General features: G+C 40.1%; 1 protein-coding gene and 1 long non-coding RNA gene across 2 annotated transcripts; both read right to left on the bottom strand.

Annotated features, from left to right (window-relative positions):
* Positions 1 to 663: 663 nt before the first annotated feature.
* On the bottom strand, positions 664 to 2,861 carry LOC135345863 (uncharacterized). The gene is given in 2 exon segments (XM_064543337.1): positions 664 to 2,323; positions 2,325 to 2,861. Coding segments are annotated over 2 exon segments (2,070 nt in total). The 5' UTR covers positions 2,813 to 2,861; the 3' UTR covers positions 664 to 741.
* Positions 2,862 to 11,657: 8,796 nt separating this feature from the next.
* On the bottom strand, positions 11,658 to 13,739 carry LOC135345862 (uncharacterized). The gene is made up of 3 exons (XR_010397906.1): positions 12,458 to 13,739; positions 12,211 to 12,324; positions 11,658 to 12,092 (listed from the first exon to the last, which is right to left on the bottom strand). It is a non-coding gene; the product is annotated as an uncharacterized LOC135345862 (long non-coding RNA).
* Between the last annotated feature and the right edge of the window lie 3,546 nt (positions 13,740 to 17,285).

Below are 17,285 nucleotides of genomic sequence, written 5' to 3'. Positions count from 1 at the left end.
GAGTTATGAACTCTTGCAAGAGTGCATGAATATTCAGGGGCGTAGGCAGGAATTTGAGGAAGGGGGGGCTGAGCTGTTCGCGCCAGAAACTATTTGGCGCGGAGCGCCGAAAATTCCGGTGACCAGGAGCCACACCCCCTAATTAATGACTCATTGCGCATGAAATAGCCACACCTTGCTTCAATTAATAATACTGCTAAAGCTAGCTAGCTAGCCGTAGCTAGCTAGCTTAGTTCTGTTGCACTAAAGAATCAAAGTTACTAGTATAGTATAGCTAGCTCTTGGACATGCTGTTTGTCTGCCACTAATCTATACCAGTAATTCCCAGGCTGAAGACTCATCAGAGAAGGTGGGGCTCTTAGTGTAGTTTTTGCAGAGAAAGGGGGGGCTCCAGCCCCCAAAGCCCTCCTGATATTCATGCTAGTAATTTTGTCAGGAAGGAAATGCATAATTAATATAATTGCAGAATTGTTTGGTAACTTAAAGCCAAGCATAGTTGGGTTCGTGCACCGAGCAGCAGTTCAATAATTAATTAAACACAAAACATAAACTCTTAACTATACGGTATAGTTAAGAGAGTTTATGTTATTACGTGCACAACAAATACAGTGGCTCCCATATATGCACGAAGGGCGCTGCTGGGATATGGCTACCGGGCTAGAGTACAAAGCAATAACTCATGCATGGGTACAATTACAGTAAACACTACAACAACACAGGAATGTGAAGCTATCGAAGTCATTATACATACATTGTTTTTCTGTCATCAACGTTACGATTATCCACAAACATATTTAGGTAATCTAAGTTGGATGGTTTGACCACATCGTTGAAGAATTTATATAAATGTAAAGGTGGAAATAGGACAATTCTTCCACGAATGTTGCTTAGTTCCTCCTTAGCTTCATCTGGGTATCTGTCAGCAAGACCTTCAATAGTCTGCCACTCTTTCATGTCTTCAAAGGTCCATTTCGGATTTGTTGGAATAATCTTCCGGAAAAATACTGTTTCGTAGATTTCAGTATTAGTTGAAGCTATTTTGAGAAGTTCTGCGTAGAAATCGTCCGCCAATGGATCCTCTACTTCCAAATCTATGCCCCAATTTTCCTCATCCAGTAAGCCAAGATGTTCTTTCAGAAGGTGACATCTTAACCCATGAGAGAATTTTCCAACACGATAGGGTAGTCCATTTATTTTCCCATCAATCAGGTTTTTGTCTTCTATTATCACATCCACCTCTGAATCCCTATCTCCAAGCATGCTGCAGTCATTGATATTGGCTGATCCAATGATAGCAAGTCGGTCGTCCACAATCATCAACTTACTGTGCACATAGATAATCTCAGTGACAATTCTATCACCCAAAATGTCATGTGTCCGCAGACTGTATACACTCAAATAGCGATGTAGGTATTCTTCTGGAACAATTTTCTTCAATTTGTGGAATAATGAATCTTCCCCTCTGTAAAGAGTAGCATAGTTCCAGTAACTCACACTATCCTTTGGACCACCAGTGCCCCATTCATCAGAAAATTCTGGCTGTAGAGGCAACAAAATAAGCACATGGAAGTTTTCACTACTTAGATAAGCACGGGCAATTCTATCACATAAAGCCAGTTGAATTGCATTCTGAACATTCCTGATTATCTCTTTTGGCTGCGATGAAATAAAGTACTGATTTTCGATGTAGATGAAATGCTCAGCGTTCTTAATTGCATGGAGATAAGCTTGATGAATTGAATCTTCGTGTGGCTGCTCAGCTGACCAGCTTCCTACTGATCGAAGAACTTGAATGTTGACGTCACTAGCACTCGGATCAGGAATGGTGTCATGAGTGTCAGGATGATTCCAATTCTCAATGGAAAGTTGGGGACGATTCCAAAACTTCAACCAAGAATTCTCATGGTTGATCGCATTATATCTCTGAATAAAGTGTCTTGCAACATCTAAAGCAGGATCTCCATTGAACATACATGAAACATCATGCCATGGCATTCGAGGATCATTCTTTCTGTTAATATAATCTTGAAAAGGTTCATTAAATTTAGTCCTAACAACACCAAGAAGGGTATTGCCATAATCCTTGCCAATCCAACGACGATATTTCTTTATTGGTTCCTTACTAGTATCCTCAGTGGCTTCCTCAGTGGCTTCCTCAGTAACGGAATGTTCACTATCTTCTTTACCTAATACACAAGGATGAAGAGGATAGTCATCATGCAACTCATGGGAATGTGTGTCCCAGCGTCCAAAACACAAGTCAATCCCACCAACAAATGCAATGATCCGGTCAACAACGACCACCTTCTCATGGTGGCTCCACCTCAACAGAGTTTTTAGGATTGCTTACAGGAGTGTAGAATGTTGGATGACGGTATACTTTAATATTTTTATGCCTCAAAATAGATTGTGCGTAGTCACTTCCAAGGTCCATATCAGCATTTATTTTAGTTTCCCAGTACAGTAGTATGTACACACGAACACCTTCTTCAGCTTTTTTTAGCAGCATCCGGTCTAGCCGTGATTCCAAGCTGGTTATTCCATTGTCTGGCCTCTTCATGAAGATATGAGGATTCATTTGCCAGTCAGCTATAAAGATCTCGTATTTTGCAGCCATGATGGTATCGGCAACAGCTGACATATAATCCTGTCCATCCACAAACCACTTGGCCTGAGAACCCATCCTTACTGGTGCAAAAGAACCAAACCTATATCGTTCAGAACCATCTTGAGATACTGATAGATCATACCCTATCCATACTGCCACGAATCCAACACAAACTGTCAGCAGACAGTAACAAGAACGCATCATAAAACATTATAGCATAACAGTGCAGCTCAGTGGCGCATGGCGTAGGAAGGGGGGGGCTCCCTGGCTATTAATAGTCAGACGATAAATTACATAATAATTATTACATTGTAATTTAGTATAATAGCCACGCCCCTTATTCCTGTGTAGATCTAATGCGCATGCGCACTCATCCCCTCTCAGCTGCCCTCGCCCTCCCCTGGTCCTGCAACAAGCCTACATGGAAGAAGTCGATCAAAATGATTCTAAGAACTCTACTCAACACCAAACTGCAGTCTGAATGCAGTGGGCTCCCTATAGCCGAATGCAGCTTAACTTCCTTCGTCCAAGGAAGAATCTGCCCTCAGTGGCTCATTAGCAAAGGGACAGACAAATGCTCCAGCACTCAAACTTCAAAATTCGCCTACTAGTGGACTGCGATGGGCTAGAGTGGGACGCCTCAAGGTTCAGGGAAGGTGAAAGATCACCAACTTGCAAGCTATGCCACTCCGCTGCTGAGGACGCGATCCACTTCCTACTGGTCTGCCCAGCTCTCCAGAGTACCAGGGAAATGCTACTATTAAGCCCCCCCCCCCCCCCATGGCAATGCTGTCTGCCTACACCTCCTCTCCAAACCTGCTAATAGGCTACTTGCTCGGCACATCCTGGCTCAATGACCTCCCAACCCAAAAATTCACAGTGAATTACATACACGGGCGCGCTCAGAAAAGCCCGTGCAGACCTGATTATGCAAAAAAATGACATAACCACCACGTTGCCAAACAAGGATACTCTCCTATCAGTGGAGGCAAGAAATACAAAGAAGAAGAAGTGAACAATCCAGATCTGGACAGAATCTTTCTTGAGGTCCTGGTAAGCCACAATGATACCATATATATACAATAGGTGCATGCACAAGTCTTTTCTTCTCAGTTATAATATAACTTGACTATAATCACTGACCTAGTAAAGCTGATGGCAAGCCTGTAGACACAGGTTACTATAAGTAATAAAAAGCTTATTCCCCCCTACTACTGTGACGCATAACATGGCGAGAGGCATTAGCACAGCGCAGCCTGCAGCACTCGTTATTGAATAATTAATAGACGTAGCATTTTAGTGTAGCAAATTGCTCTCATTTTCCGTCCAGCATGTTGTGGAGAGGTAGATCTACATACTCTGTTTGATGTGACGGAAACTTCCCTTTTTAGGCAATAGTTCATTGGAAGTTGTCAAACCAGCATCACTAAAGTAAAGGTGAGTTTATTTACTTAAGATTGCTGTCTTGCTCCTAAAATCAATATAAGCGTCTCCATGACTATTAAAGTAGTTGCTGGTGTATTTCAAGGGTATAAAGTTTTACGCTTTTGCTGATTAAGCACGCACACTTTTATACTCACGAATATCGAATACAGAATAGGGCCGAACCAGACCCCATCTGAATACACCGGATTAACGGATGTCATTAGAATATCATTAACGAAGACACGTGTGTACATGTATTATGATATTACTGTAGCCAGAATGGAAGCTGCTAGGCTCTAGAATAGTCTTTTTTATCTCTACTTTAATTCTCTCCAATACACTGAGTCTTGTGAGCTCTCTTCGTTTTCTTTGCAACGGTCATTGTATTGAGCGAGGTATTGAGCAGTTTATTATTACAATTATTGCTGATTCAGCTGAGCAAGTTAGAGTGCGCTTGCGCAGTAGTCTATTCTATTGACAGCCCCTCCTCTTGTTCTGTTTGCCATTTTGTCCGGATTTGCGAGGTTTCAGACTAAAGGGGTTCGGATTAGCGAGGTTCTACTGCTGCCAAAAGGCTTATAGTTCACACAAACTAAATCCGTAAAATATTTTCTACGTTCTTTTCGTGATAGTTTCAGGGGCGGATCCAGAGGTAGTTCGTTGGGTTCGTACAAACTACCCTTCCAGCTAGTATATATTAGCTAGCTAGCTAACTGTACTGTCGTGACAAAGTCGTACAAAGTACGTCCTCTCTGCTTAATAAAAGGGTGGGGCTGGTTCTCTTTGCATAATAGAAGGGTGGGGCTGGTTCTCTCTACATAACAAGAGGGTGGGGCTGGCTACTGCAGCCACATTGATTTGCACCGTGGTCAAGCGATTATTATATCTAGCCATGAATCCTTGACTCCTGGTGTAAGAAGAGGAAAGTTTCAGGTAAGGGAGAGTGCATGACACTGCATATTGAATGACACTGCATACTTACATGTATAATTGCTATAAAATCAATAATATAATTATTGATGGTCAAGTTCTACAAGTCTATATATAGCCAAGTCTCCTCTTCACCAGCCACCACCGGCTGTCTTTCCACTGGGGACCACTACTATCTCTCCTCCAGTCACAACCATCTCTCCTGTGTTTATAAATCATGAGGGAGAACATGAGGGTTAATTAGTGGGCGTGGTACTTTAAAAGGGGCGTGGTCACAAAAATTTCGGCGCTGCGCACCGAGTGAACTTTTTTCGCGGACAAGAATTGCTATAAGATTAGAACCCCCTTCCTTAAATCCTGGATCCGCCCCTGAGTTTATACCTTCAAAATACTATTACGACACGCATGATAACATCTGGTCTTGCAAGCCTCGCCCCTTCACACGAAAAAGGGTGTGACAACAGTGTGCATGTTGAGTTGTCCCCTGCGCCAGGATCTTGATTTATAAATTATCAACCCAGTTGTATCATAAAACAACACTATACCCTACTGAAAATATAGCACCTAAAACAGGTAAGTTTCAGACATGTATCAGCACATTTCATGCATGAGTACGATTAGGCGATTAGGTACCAATGTACGTACCTAATTGTGTCAAACATGCGTGTTTCATGCAAACATGCATGGAACACACAAAGATTTGGGACGCTTTACAGAACTGTGCATAACGAGTGTTGCAAGCGTGCGCTTGCTAATGCCTCTCGCCATGTTTTTGCTTTCGCTCAAAAGTATTAGAGTGTTATAGAAGAGATAAATAATTTGCACTGTGCTTTGCTTGTTTCACAAGAAAGGGGGGGTCCACAGTTAATAGTGCATACTGATCGTCTTAAATGGCCTGTAGCCAAACAGTGGGAGTAAACCTTTGTCAAAGCAGTAGTCTGTGAGATAAGTATTAAAGACAGAATTCAATCACAGAAAGTAGTATCTACATGCATGTATAACAAGCAGTGTCTAAAAGACTTATCCGAAAAGGTTGGTTTAATTTGTGGCTTACCAGGACCTCAACAAAAAAGAAAATTGCAGGATCTAGGGTTCAACATGGTTTCTCTTACTCGTGGTATGTAGCGCGCATGCGCATTACATCAAGAAATAAGGGGTGTGTCTGCAAGTTCACTAATGGCTACTAAAATAGCTAGCTTCTTTAGCAGCTCTTTCTGACTCTTGTAGCTAGCGCTTTAGTGCAAGGCTAACTCATAAGTTGAATAGAAAGTTTGTGCAAACAGATGATGCTATGAAAGATTCTGAAGAGACTGCAACAGCCTTCAATGTGAGTTAATTAAACTAGCCTTAACTCGAGAAAGAAGCTTTAGTTTAATTGCTAATCCACAAATCAAAATCCAAGAGAACGTGGCTAGAAGCCTATAGTTTTCGTCGCATTGCAACCGTTGAGCAGTTACAGCTGGAACAGACACGCACACACACACAGTCAGCTTTACTGTATCCCTCGTGCGGCTACGCCATAATTAGGTGTGAAACATGCATGAGCAACATGCTGCCTGAAGCATGCATTAATTTCATGCATGGTTAATGCATGAAACGTGCATGGTTAGTGCATGATCGGTGCATGTTTCATGCACATTTCATGCTAGCCTTCGAGAAGAACTATGCTAACAAAAGACCCACAGCCTGCAAGAGTGTAGATGAAAATCGTCTGAACCGAGTGAAAGCTGACAATAGCCTAATGGACAGGCCACGCCCATCTAATACTAACTTTGGTGAAAGTCTACCTATACTACAGGTTGCTATACTACTCCAGAAAGAAAATAGCTGTACATAGCTGTACAACAAAATTACAGCTTTGTCTCTAGCTAGTTAGCTAGCTAAATAGCTCTGTGTATGACTTTCAATACTTTGTCAGAATATTTTCGTAATTAAATTCAGTATTATAGGACATTTTACGGGGGAAAATATCCACGCATGCGCAAGCAGTCAGTAGCAGGCCTTCTGTTCAGGGGAGGCTTGTGAAGAAGGAGGCTTCATGCATGTTTCATGCATGAAATATACCTGTTTTACACATGAAATGAAACATACATAGTCATTTTGTTGCTTAATTCAATGCATACATAATTAATGCCTGACAAAAGTTATAATAATTAATAATACAGAGACTTTGTTCCTCTACTTCATTCTAGACCTTCTCTCCTTGCCACACTTGTTAGTCAGATCACGCATCATCTTGTCAGCTGAGCAGCTCGGATACTTCTCCAAGCAGTATTCTAATGAAGCAGTACAAAGTGCATTCCACGCAATGCTCGTTGATACAGCATTTTAAATCAAGCACTAATATTAACAGCAAGTAATTTACACGATCAACTCTTCTGGCCTATAATTACATTTGAGTGAGTTCCTTTAATGCATACCATCATTACACTTACTAAATACTGCTGCTCGGATCCGTGGGTTGATGCCGATGCCCTTTGACGCGGAACTAGCTGCCAGCCACAGTGGAGGGTACCATATTGAGATCAAACTTCTCATTAATCCAGTGGCAGTTCCCTTGCTGCCCTGCTCCTTACTGTCTACGTCAATGAACGACATGTACACCCCGTACTGTGGCACAAGTTCTTCTATATAATTATGTACGATGAAACATGTATACATGACTATATGCAAGTTAAAGACCATAACTGTGCCATACCACATGTAGCCCCCCTCACGTATCGCATGCACCCTGTTAATGCTTATGCATGGTAAATCCCTGCATTATAATATATATGCATTAATTTAATGGAATGTTAAGCTTACTCCATTTCCAGCTGTGAAGGCAGATTGTTTGAGGGCTAGGTCGCTTGTAGATAGCTCGTAAGTATACCCTCCTTTGGAAATTACTGTCCTAATGGTTTCACTCTGTTCACCCCCCTTGTCTCTGTTACTCGTCGTTTCAGGCACTATATAATAGTTAGATCCCATTTGAGTGTATTTAGCAGGGAACTATGAGCTATAGTACCGGTACTATAGATTGCTCTGGGCTACAAACTACGAGATTGTACATTGTATTGTGATTTACAAGAAGATGCACATGTAATAACATAAAAATTATTGTAGCTAGATGCTTTGTCTAGTAATATAATAACAGAACTACAATGAAAGAGAGAAGCTCTAGTTTCTTTTTTTGGCTTTGTTCGAGAGTAGTAGGAGACGCTCGTTTTTTAGGCGGCAGTGTGCTGTGCTTTTTTGCTGCAAGGCTGCATGGGGGAGGAGCTGGATGTATGGAAGTGCTGGGAATCTAGCTTTGGCTTCTTCCTAAAGTTCCTTTCGCTTTGTTCAAGAGTAGTATAGGAGCCGCTCGTTTGCTGGGCTTGTTTGCTGCAAATTATAGCTTAGGCGTCTTCCTTTCGCTTTGTGAGAGTAGTACGAGCCGCTTGTTTCTTGGGAAGTGTGCTGGGCTTGTTTGCTGCAAAACTGGGGGAGGAGCTGGATGTTTCCGTTTTGTGGGTGGAGCTAGGACTATAATTTTGTCCATCAAACTGAGGTGGAGGAACAGGGTTGACTTCAGATTTAGTAGATACACAGAGATACCAACTTCAGATATTAGTTTTCAAAAGAATAATGATGCAGTTGCTAGGTTGGCTGTTTATATAGGTTGACTGTTGCTAAGCTAGTGCATTTCTAGTAGCCAATAGGTTTTGGGATCTAAATCAGTTAGAACATGTGCATTCGGTATCTATGGTTATAGTGTCCCTCATCCCTCGGGCTAAAGCCCTCGAGCTTTGGGACACTATAACACTTATTTACTGATTCAGTCCGTATCCTAGGTGATGTTCAGTAATTATATTATATAATTACTTCCCCCAGGCACTATTCTTATAATCTACTTCCTCAGCAGATTTGAATTGATATGATCCATCTTGACAAAATTTGGTACATTGCACGCAATAAAATTCAAAAATGTTGTGTAAGCTTGACAGTATTGAACTAGCTGAAGCCTGTAGTCAAATTCTTGCTCTGTGCTTTCTCAGTAGTCAAGGCTGTGGCTCAGAAGTAGAGGATTACAAGTAGACTGTGGTGTTGTTGACAATAACAGACTAGTTCAGAGCTACATGTACAAACCTTGCAGCTGCATTTAGTGGTGGGCGGGTCTGGTCAAAGTTTATGCATGGCTGTAACTGTTCTAACTGCATAATTCTGAGGCTGTGAGAGCAAGTTTGACTGTCTCCACTGATGTTCAAATGACTGTTTTGCTGTTTTTGCAGTAAATAAATCAGTTGTTGACTGGTTGCCTAGTAATTATGGTTTATAAACAATCTCAGCCTCGGGCTGCGCCCTCGGCATTGGTTGTTTATAAGCCATAATTACTAGTCAACCAGTCAATAACTATAACTTAGATCATGTTTGTCATAAATACTGCAATCTGATTGGTTAGAGGAAATGTTCTATCCAATTTAGAAAATCATGTACTTACTTAGAAAATCATGTACTTCAATAGAAAATCATGTAGCAAAGATTTGATCAAGATAAGATAATAACCATAATAAAAGTACATAATAATAAGCAATACTTGATGACAATGAGTGTTTTCTTTGGTATTGTTTCCTTTCTTGCTTGTTCTACTTCTTTACTTGACTTTGGGGAAGCGAATGTTCTTACTTTCTTTGCCACTGGAGCAGTAAGTAGGTTCTCACTGGCTGTGGAGGAGAGCAAATAGTCTACGAACTCTTTGTCTTGCAGAGCAGATAGAAAGGTGGGGCTGGTTGCTGCTGCAAAGACAGAGCTGGAGGTGTGGCTCAGAATCCATTGATGTGCGTTCAAACCATTGTTGTCAGGCGTATGAGCGTTGTTGCTATGATCTAAAATGCTTAGACACTGTTTAGGAAGTTTCCACGTGATTTAGACCTAAACCGTGTCTAACTATTATTTATATAGGTCGAGAATCATAAGTTGGAACATTAATTTATGTTAAATTTTATAAACAATCAGGTAATTTATTCACTATAATTAGCCTAATGGTTTATCGGAATACGAAATTAACTAATAAGAAGTTATGATCAGAGTTCACAAACATTCGCACAACTCAAGGATGCCAAATGGCAGAGCCTCTAACGTAATTATATATACATGCAGTTCAAGATCAAAGTTTAATAATTCATGTGGATGGCCTCCAATATAAATACAAAACAATACGAAATTAAGTTCATCAGTTCAAGATCAGAGTTCAACAAGCGTTCATTATCCACGAGCTGTCTTCCATTAAGTGTGCCCGGAACTCTCGAACGAATGCAAGATATTTTTCGTATGTGGATGACACAATTCAAGTGACAGACCTCATGTACAGTGCAACAACCAATGACAGTAGATTTTTTTATATCATTTTTTTCACATTTTGTGGCATATCTTCTGAAGTAAACGTGATATGATCTATTTGAGTGCAGGTACTGAAAGTTCAACTATTGGCGCTCCCATTGGACCACCACCTGTTACATCATATGACATCATCACTATGAAATGGCTGTCTGAAGATGTGTACCCCCAAAAATATGTTAGGAATAGAAGTAGCTTATTTGGATCTGAAATTTGTTGTGCATGTACCTGAGTATATTGCTCATCTTTTGAGCTTCAACGGAAGTCGGGGCTACTAGTAAGTTCTGAGAAATACTGCATTTTGTTGTTTTTTGGTGGCAAATATGTTAGGAATACAACTTTCGATTTTATGCTAGTTAAGTCTAAGTCATTTTCTAAGCTCATCTCCATCCATGCTTCCGATGAAATTATTATAGTAAAAATGCATGATCAAATGCTAAAATTGAGCATTTTTTCTGCACGACTTTGAAAACAATGTATAAACTGTTAAAGGTACCCAAACACTGTTTCCTCGTTTGGATTGCTTAAGTTCACATCAGTCAGCATTGAGAGGACCTTTGCAGGGGATGCACTGCGAATATTGTACAAAGAAAGCAATCCATTTATTCCGAGCTGCTCCCACAATGGTAAAGTGGCCAATATAAAGACAGCTGGTTTTAACAGAAATTCAAATCGTGCTGTTTGAGCTAGACAACACCTGATATTGTTTGGATTGGGACACTTTTTTGTTTGGGAAGGCAAGGCTAACTGGATTTTGACTATGTGATACGTGTACAGTAGCACATAACGTATTCATAAATAATGAGCTGTCTACAATGTTTCAGGCCTATCTGATATCTACATACTATCTAGAACGCTTACAAGCAAGTGCCCCTCTTTACAACTGGCTGGCACAAAGGGTTTGCTGGGGTGTTGTACATTGCTGGTGGGTTGAACGTCGAACGTTTGTAAAGATCGTTAAGTTTTGCAGTTATCTGTTGCTGGTTTTAGTTTTAGACATTATTTTGTTGGTCCAGTCTGGAGATTTCTAAGTACAACTTCATTACAGTAATGTCCAGAGTCAAGGGACCTACAAAGCAAGTGGTACAGACATTACTATGCAGTTTTTTTGCTTTACTGACCAGTTTCTGAGTCAGAGCTGTTGTTTTTACCCCATATTGGGAGCTATTAGTCTCAAAATTAGGGATGGGATGGAGATAGAAGATTGAATCTTGAAAAAAAAATGGTTCTGGGCGAGGGGAAATTGATATAATACACATAATTATACATGTAATTATACAAGTATTGTATCATACCTTTTTACTTTTTCTTTATTGTACAAGTATTGTATCATACCTTTATACTTTTTTTTTTTGGGACACGTCTTTTTAGGGGTTTTGTTTTCTTTTCCTGTCTTTTTTCTTTTGAAGAGGAAGGTCTCTTGAATCTATAATTATCCTCAAGTAGTTTTGGCAGGGTGGCAAATGGCGGTGTGTACACTCCATCTAGAAAGTCTTGTTCTGGTCCCAGTCACGGGTGATGTAGTGAGCCAAGTATCAAACAAAACTGGCAGTCTTTGCTCATGGTACTTCATTGTGGTCCTCAACGTAAACAATATGTTGTTACCAGCTTGTTCGTTAGCAGTTAAAGGTCGTGGAGTCAGTGTGTCATCTGTTTCTACTAAGGGTCCAGGTGACTCTCGAACATCGAATTCAGCTTCAACTGGGTTGGCAGCAATTTCGTTTGCCAATCCATTTCCTGGATGGTCAGTGCCCACCCCCAGATGGTTGTGCTGTATTGAGGATTGAGAGACGTGCCGCGTGATCAGTGTACACAGTCCATGTCGTCCAAAAAATTGCCTACAATAAATATCCTACTTTTGTATGTATTACATTAAAGCCCTGACTCACCAATTTCAGCATTGCATATTTGCCATTGAATAACGATCACTGCTTTTTCTGGAGGAGGATTTTTCACGTCAGAAGAATTGACCACACAAACACTATCCTCATCTTAATACTTTTCTGCATTTGAGTAAATTACAATTTAGCAGAGCCCATTTGTGCCAAACAAATTCTACATACAGTTTAGGGCTAAGTACATGTATAAATAAGTACATACAAACTTAACTTAGTGCGCGTGGATGTACAAACTTACTGTTTTGTTTTTCAGCATCTCTTAGTAGAGTTCGGAGGGCCATCATCAACAAAGGGAGTAGGTATAAGCTGAGGAATGGAGACTGAGAAAACTTGAATTGTGGTAAACTGCTCAATTATTGTTTAAGTATTAGTTAGACCATGTGTAGTAGGTTTCTTAGCTGGATAGTAAACCTGAGGGAGTGTAGTGACTTGCAGAAGCCACTAACCACTCCCGAGGGTTACTATCCAGCTAAGAAGCCGTACTACACATGGTCTATCTCGCTTAGAAAATGCATTTTTGAGGTTTAATGAGATTAGTTTCATTCAAAAAAGAGAGTTTCAAGCTAGTAAAAAGAGATGTCTTTCAAATTTAGAGAGCCCAAAGATTTTAGCTCAATGTACCACGACTGTACTGGTCCTGGATGTACCTTTTGTAGTTGGAGAGCGGAGCACCCCATCAGACTTAATTGGGAGTCAGTTTTTGATGAACCAGATGACCGTATCGTTGGTGGAATACAAGTAACCAGCTCCCAAATGGGCGATCCCTACAAGGCCCTGTCAACGCAACAAACTGACGAGTATTTGAACCAATTTGAAGAAAATCTATTGGATTTCCCTCCGATAAGTGATGATTTGCTCACTCAAGTCGACTATTTAATTGATGCTGCTATAACCAATTCTCAAACTGCAAGCTTTGACTCCACTACTGGTACTACTTCCACCACTGCTGTCACTGCTGTCTCTACTACAGCTACAGTTTCTCGTTACGCTTCCCCAAAAAAACAAAAATATATTGATAGTATTAAGAAAAGCAGCATTCCGCAAAAAACTAAGAGTTGTACACAATGGGCTGTCAAGTTATGGATTGACTGGGCTATGTCAAGAAATAAAGCGCTACGTTCTTAACACGAAGTCTGTGCCAAAGCGAAAATGCCTTGATGATGTGCGATCTTTTGCTGAGCCTGCTGAACCTGTTCAGAAAAGCAAAGAAACCGAAACTGCTCAGAAGACCATGCTGCCTACTATTTCTATTTCTGGTGGAACTAATATAACAATCAATTTGTCTTCTAATTAATTTTGTGCTTAAAAATGATTGTAATCTGTCTGATTTTAATTATATTCATGCATCTGTGGTTTTAGTTAGAAACCTGTGGGTACTAGTTAGAAACCTGCTAGCAGGTCACTAACTCAGATAGTGACCTGCTAGCAGGTTTCTTAGTTGGATAGACACCTCATTAGCAGTGGCCACTTCAAAGCTTGAATATGCAAATTTTTTCTAATTAGTGGTACTTTGCTGCAATCAAATTATTCAATTACAACCTGTTGGTAGTAAATACGGAAACCATAGTTTACTGTTGATTTCAAGTACTTTTGAACACACATTGTGTGGCAGGATTTGTCTCGAAAACCAACCGCAATCATGCATTTTCCACCGAAAATTTAAATTACAACCTGCTTGGCAAAAAATTATTGTTTGGAAAACACTTCTGTATATCTCAGAGAAATTGCTCTTGCAATTGATGAAGGAGGTATCGCCATCAACGATATGCCGAGTAATACACAGGCATGGGAAGAAATTGCATCAGGTGCAAAGCAAAGGTTCATTACAAGTCGTGGGAAGTATATGAGTGAAGTACAACTGTTCAGACAGATGTTTTTGTGTTCGTATGAAACTGGGTGTAGTGGTCTTTAAAGATCACATCAGAAAGTTCATCTTGGAGGTTATAACACTGTGCAGCGAAGCAATATATGCTCATCTGTCGTGACAACAGAATTGTTAACAGGGACCACCAATGGCAATACTTTTTATGACTTTGTTAGAGGCTGTCTACTTCCTGAAATGCTACCATTTGATGGAATAAACCTGCAACTGCTCTATACATCATGTACAGCACGTGAAGGACCTCTTTAGAAGTGCTGGTATTCTTGTCCTTTACCTACACCCCTCCATCAGCCCTGATATGATGCCAATTGAAGAAACTTTCAGTTCTGTTAAGTACTATCTGAAAGACCATGACGAAATTTGGCAGATCCTAAGCCATGCACTTCTTAATTAGCAGCATTTAATGCTGTTACAGCTGAACAATGCAATCAGTGGATTACAGACTGGTTATCCTGAATAGTTATGATAATTATAAGAATACACGCACAAATTATGCCATTTCTTCTTCTTAAATTCTTAATGTCAACAAAAATTGTAGAGTACAAGGGGGTATTATGAGACCTCTAAATGTGTCTGACCCCCCTGTCTTGCAGTAATCTTGAGGGAGCTAAATAGCCTGTTCACTAACTATTATGGTCAATATGCTTTGCATGTAAGCAAAAAAATTAGTGACAGTGCTTTGTTTGCAGCTAATGCTAGCATTTTAGTGTTCAAAGTGGTTTGGGTATTATGAGACAGGGGGGGGTATTTACGAGACACCATTGCAATTAATTAATTTTAACGCTAATTGGCTGTTCTAACATATCTGGAACTTTTTGATATTAAAATATAGTGATTATTTTGCCTATAAAAACAGTTACTCCTGTTTTAACTGATACCTAGTGAATTTTACTACAAACATTTGGCACCCACTTAAATTTGGTCAATTAAAAATGTTTTTTCCAATTAAATTCTGTACTTAAACAAACTATTGTGGTATCTCTGTCAACACAAGCATACAACTCCAAATTTCTTTTGGAAAAAAATACTAGAGTGGTAGTGCTATTAACTGCAGACAGAATAGCTGAAGCACTCCCGTTTTAAACAGCTGTCTCATAATTGGTTCCATCTCATAATACCCTCTTCTACTCTACCCTGGAATTCTTTGTACTGATCTTGAGTGATTGCTCCACTTTCAAAGCTGTTCAATACACTCTGTTCAAAGGCCTACCGTACTTGTTCTCCCAGACAATATGCATCTGATCTACTTCAGGGAAGCCTGGATATCCCCTGTACATCCGTATTGAAGTGTTCCGATGATAAGGGCCTTGTTATCAACAGAATATGCATCAAAGGAAACACAATGCTGATATATAACCTAAACACATGCAGAGTTTGATAAAAATTAATAATGACTTGAATGTTTAGGATAATAATTTCAGAATACTCGCCACAAGAGATGGAGTATTCAGTTTCTGAATCAAAGTCAGAATCACTAGAATTGATCGAAGGGATCTCCATCAGGTACACACGGCAATTGTTCAGACCCAAACACTTCTTCAGTGGCGTAGGAAGCACGGGTGCTCAGGGTGCTGGAGCACCCCCTTATCTCAAGCTACCTTACCTACTTGCTCCATGAAGTTCAGAGCAGCTAGCTAGAAGTCCAGCTAGTAGCTAGCTATTAGTTACTAAGCTAGCTATACTAGCATAGTTACGTACACAGTACAAAGGTCAGCTAGATGAACCACATCGTAGATATCTCTTATAAAGAGCAAGCACATTGCGAGCGCGAATCTGCAACAAGTAAGTCTCCTCTCATTTTTGACATTAATGGTAGCCATGAACAGCTACTAAAGAGGGTAGCTAGACTATAGGTCAAGTGTAATTGGATCCTAAAATAGACATGCTGTAGACGTAGTTAAAACGTTCGTTTTCTTCACTGCGAAGATTAAAACGTTCCTCCGAAGTACAATGACACATGCAATGCAATCTTTTTTATTGTATATTCATACCCACTTAACAGATTCTATAGATTTAAAGTATATAGCATAAAAATTTTGATACTGATAATTTTATACCAAATTTGCTCAGAATTAATCTCCGGGAATGTAGAGTGCCAAAATTTTCCTGGGGCAAGCCCCCGGACCCCCAGATTTGTAAAGCACCCCCTTACAAAAACATCTTCGTACTCCTCTGTTCTTTCAATTCCCGTTTGATTTTTTGTTTCTTCTCATTTGAGTTCTAGGCCCGTGCCAAATATTCAAAGTTTTTCACCTATTCAAATTTTTTTATTTGCACTGGATCCGCCTATTATACAACTTCATCAGCCTATTATTCAAATTGATGACACCTATTCAAATCATTCAACATACGCGGCTGCGAAATAAAACTATATAGCACAATGGGATTGAGTCATTACTTTTTTAATTTCAGCAGAGAAATAATAAACTTTAGCACACAAAATGTGGTTTCAACATTGATTGGACTAACGATCATAAAAATTAAATTTACTGCAATGTAAAATGTGGGCGTGTTCTGAGCTACTGTGCATGTGCAACTCAATGAATATCGTTAAACTATTTTCACAGTGCCTATTATTCAAAAAATTTTCCCCGAATATTTGGCACAGGCCTACGGGCCATTTCCCATTGACCGTGCCAATATCAGTCACAACAAACGACTTAGCAATTTGGTCTGGTTTTTCTTAAATCGCTTTCCAAGGAGAGATGGTGTTCTCACTTCCTTCAAGCTTTTCGGTCTCTTCTAGCATGTAATACTGCCAACAATCACGCAAGTGTGCCTTGAAAGGCTTGTCAGGCAAACATCTAACGGCTGTAGTACTGAAATACATCCACATCGTTTTCATCAAACTTCTTTGTGCTGGATTCTGAGCAGTGGGCTCTGAAGCTGTCCAATGTGAGGAGACTCTTTTAGCTGTGGTATATAATACGTGTGATGCACGTGTGCCTCATGCATCTTGTGTGCTACATGCACACAAATGGTGTTGGTGCTTTCATACACGTGCATCAGCATACATACAGAATGTTAATTGTCACCATGGCTGTCCGTATTTATTCATGCACTCTTCTCCGAGCCCTGCATTGTAGGCGCTGTTAACTACAGCGTTAAACCTTCCGTTGCCGTCCAAATCTTCCTTTCCCATGCATGGAGGTATTTTTAGCCCCCATTTTGCCAACAACAGCAT

The sequence above is a fragment of the Halichondria panicea genome, chromosome 12 (assembly GCF_963675165.1).
Source record: "Halichondria panicea chromosome 12, odHalPani1.1, whole genome shotgun sequence".
In the NCBI taxonomy this organism is placed as follows: domain Eukaryota; kingdom Metazoa; phylum Porifera; class Demospongiae; order Suberitida; family Halichondriidae; genus Halichondria; species Halichondria panicea.
This window is presented reverse-complemented; position numbering and strand designations above follow the sequence as displayed.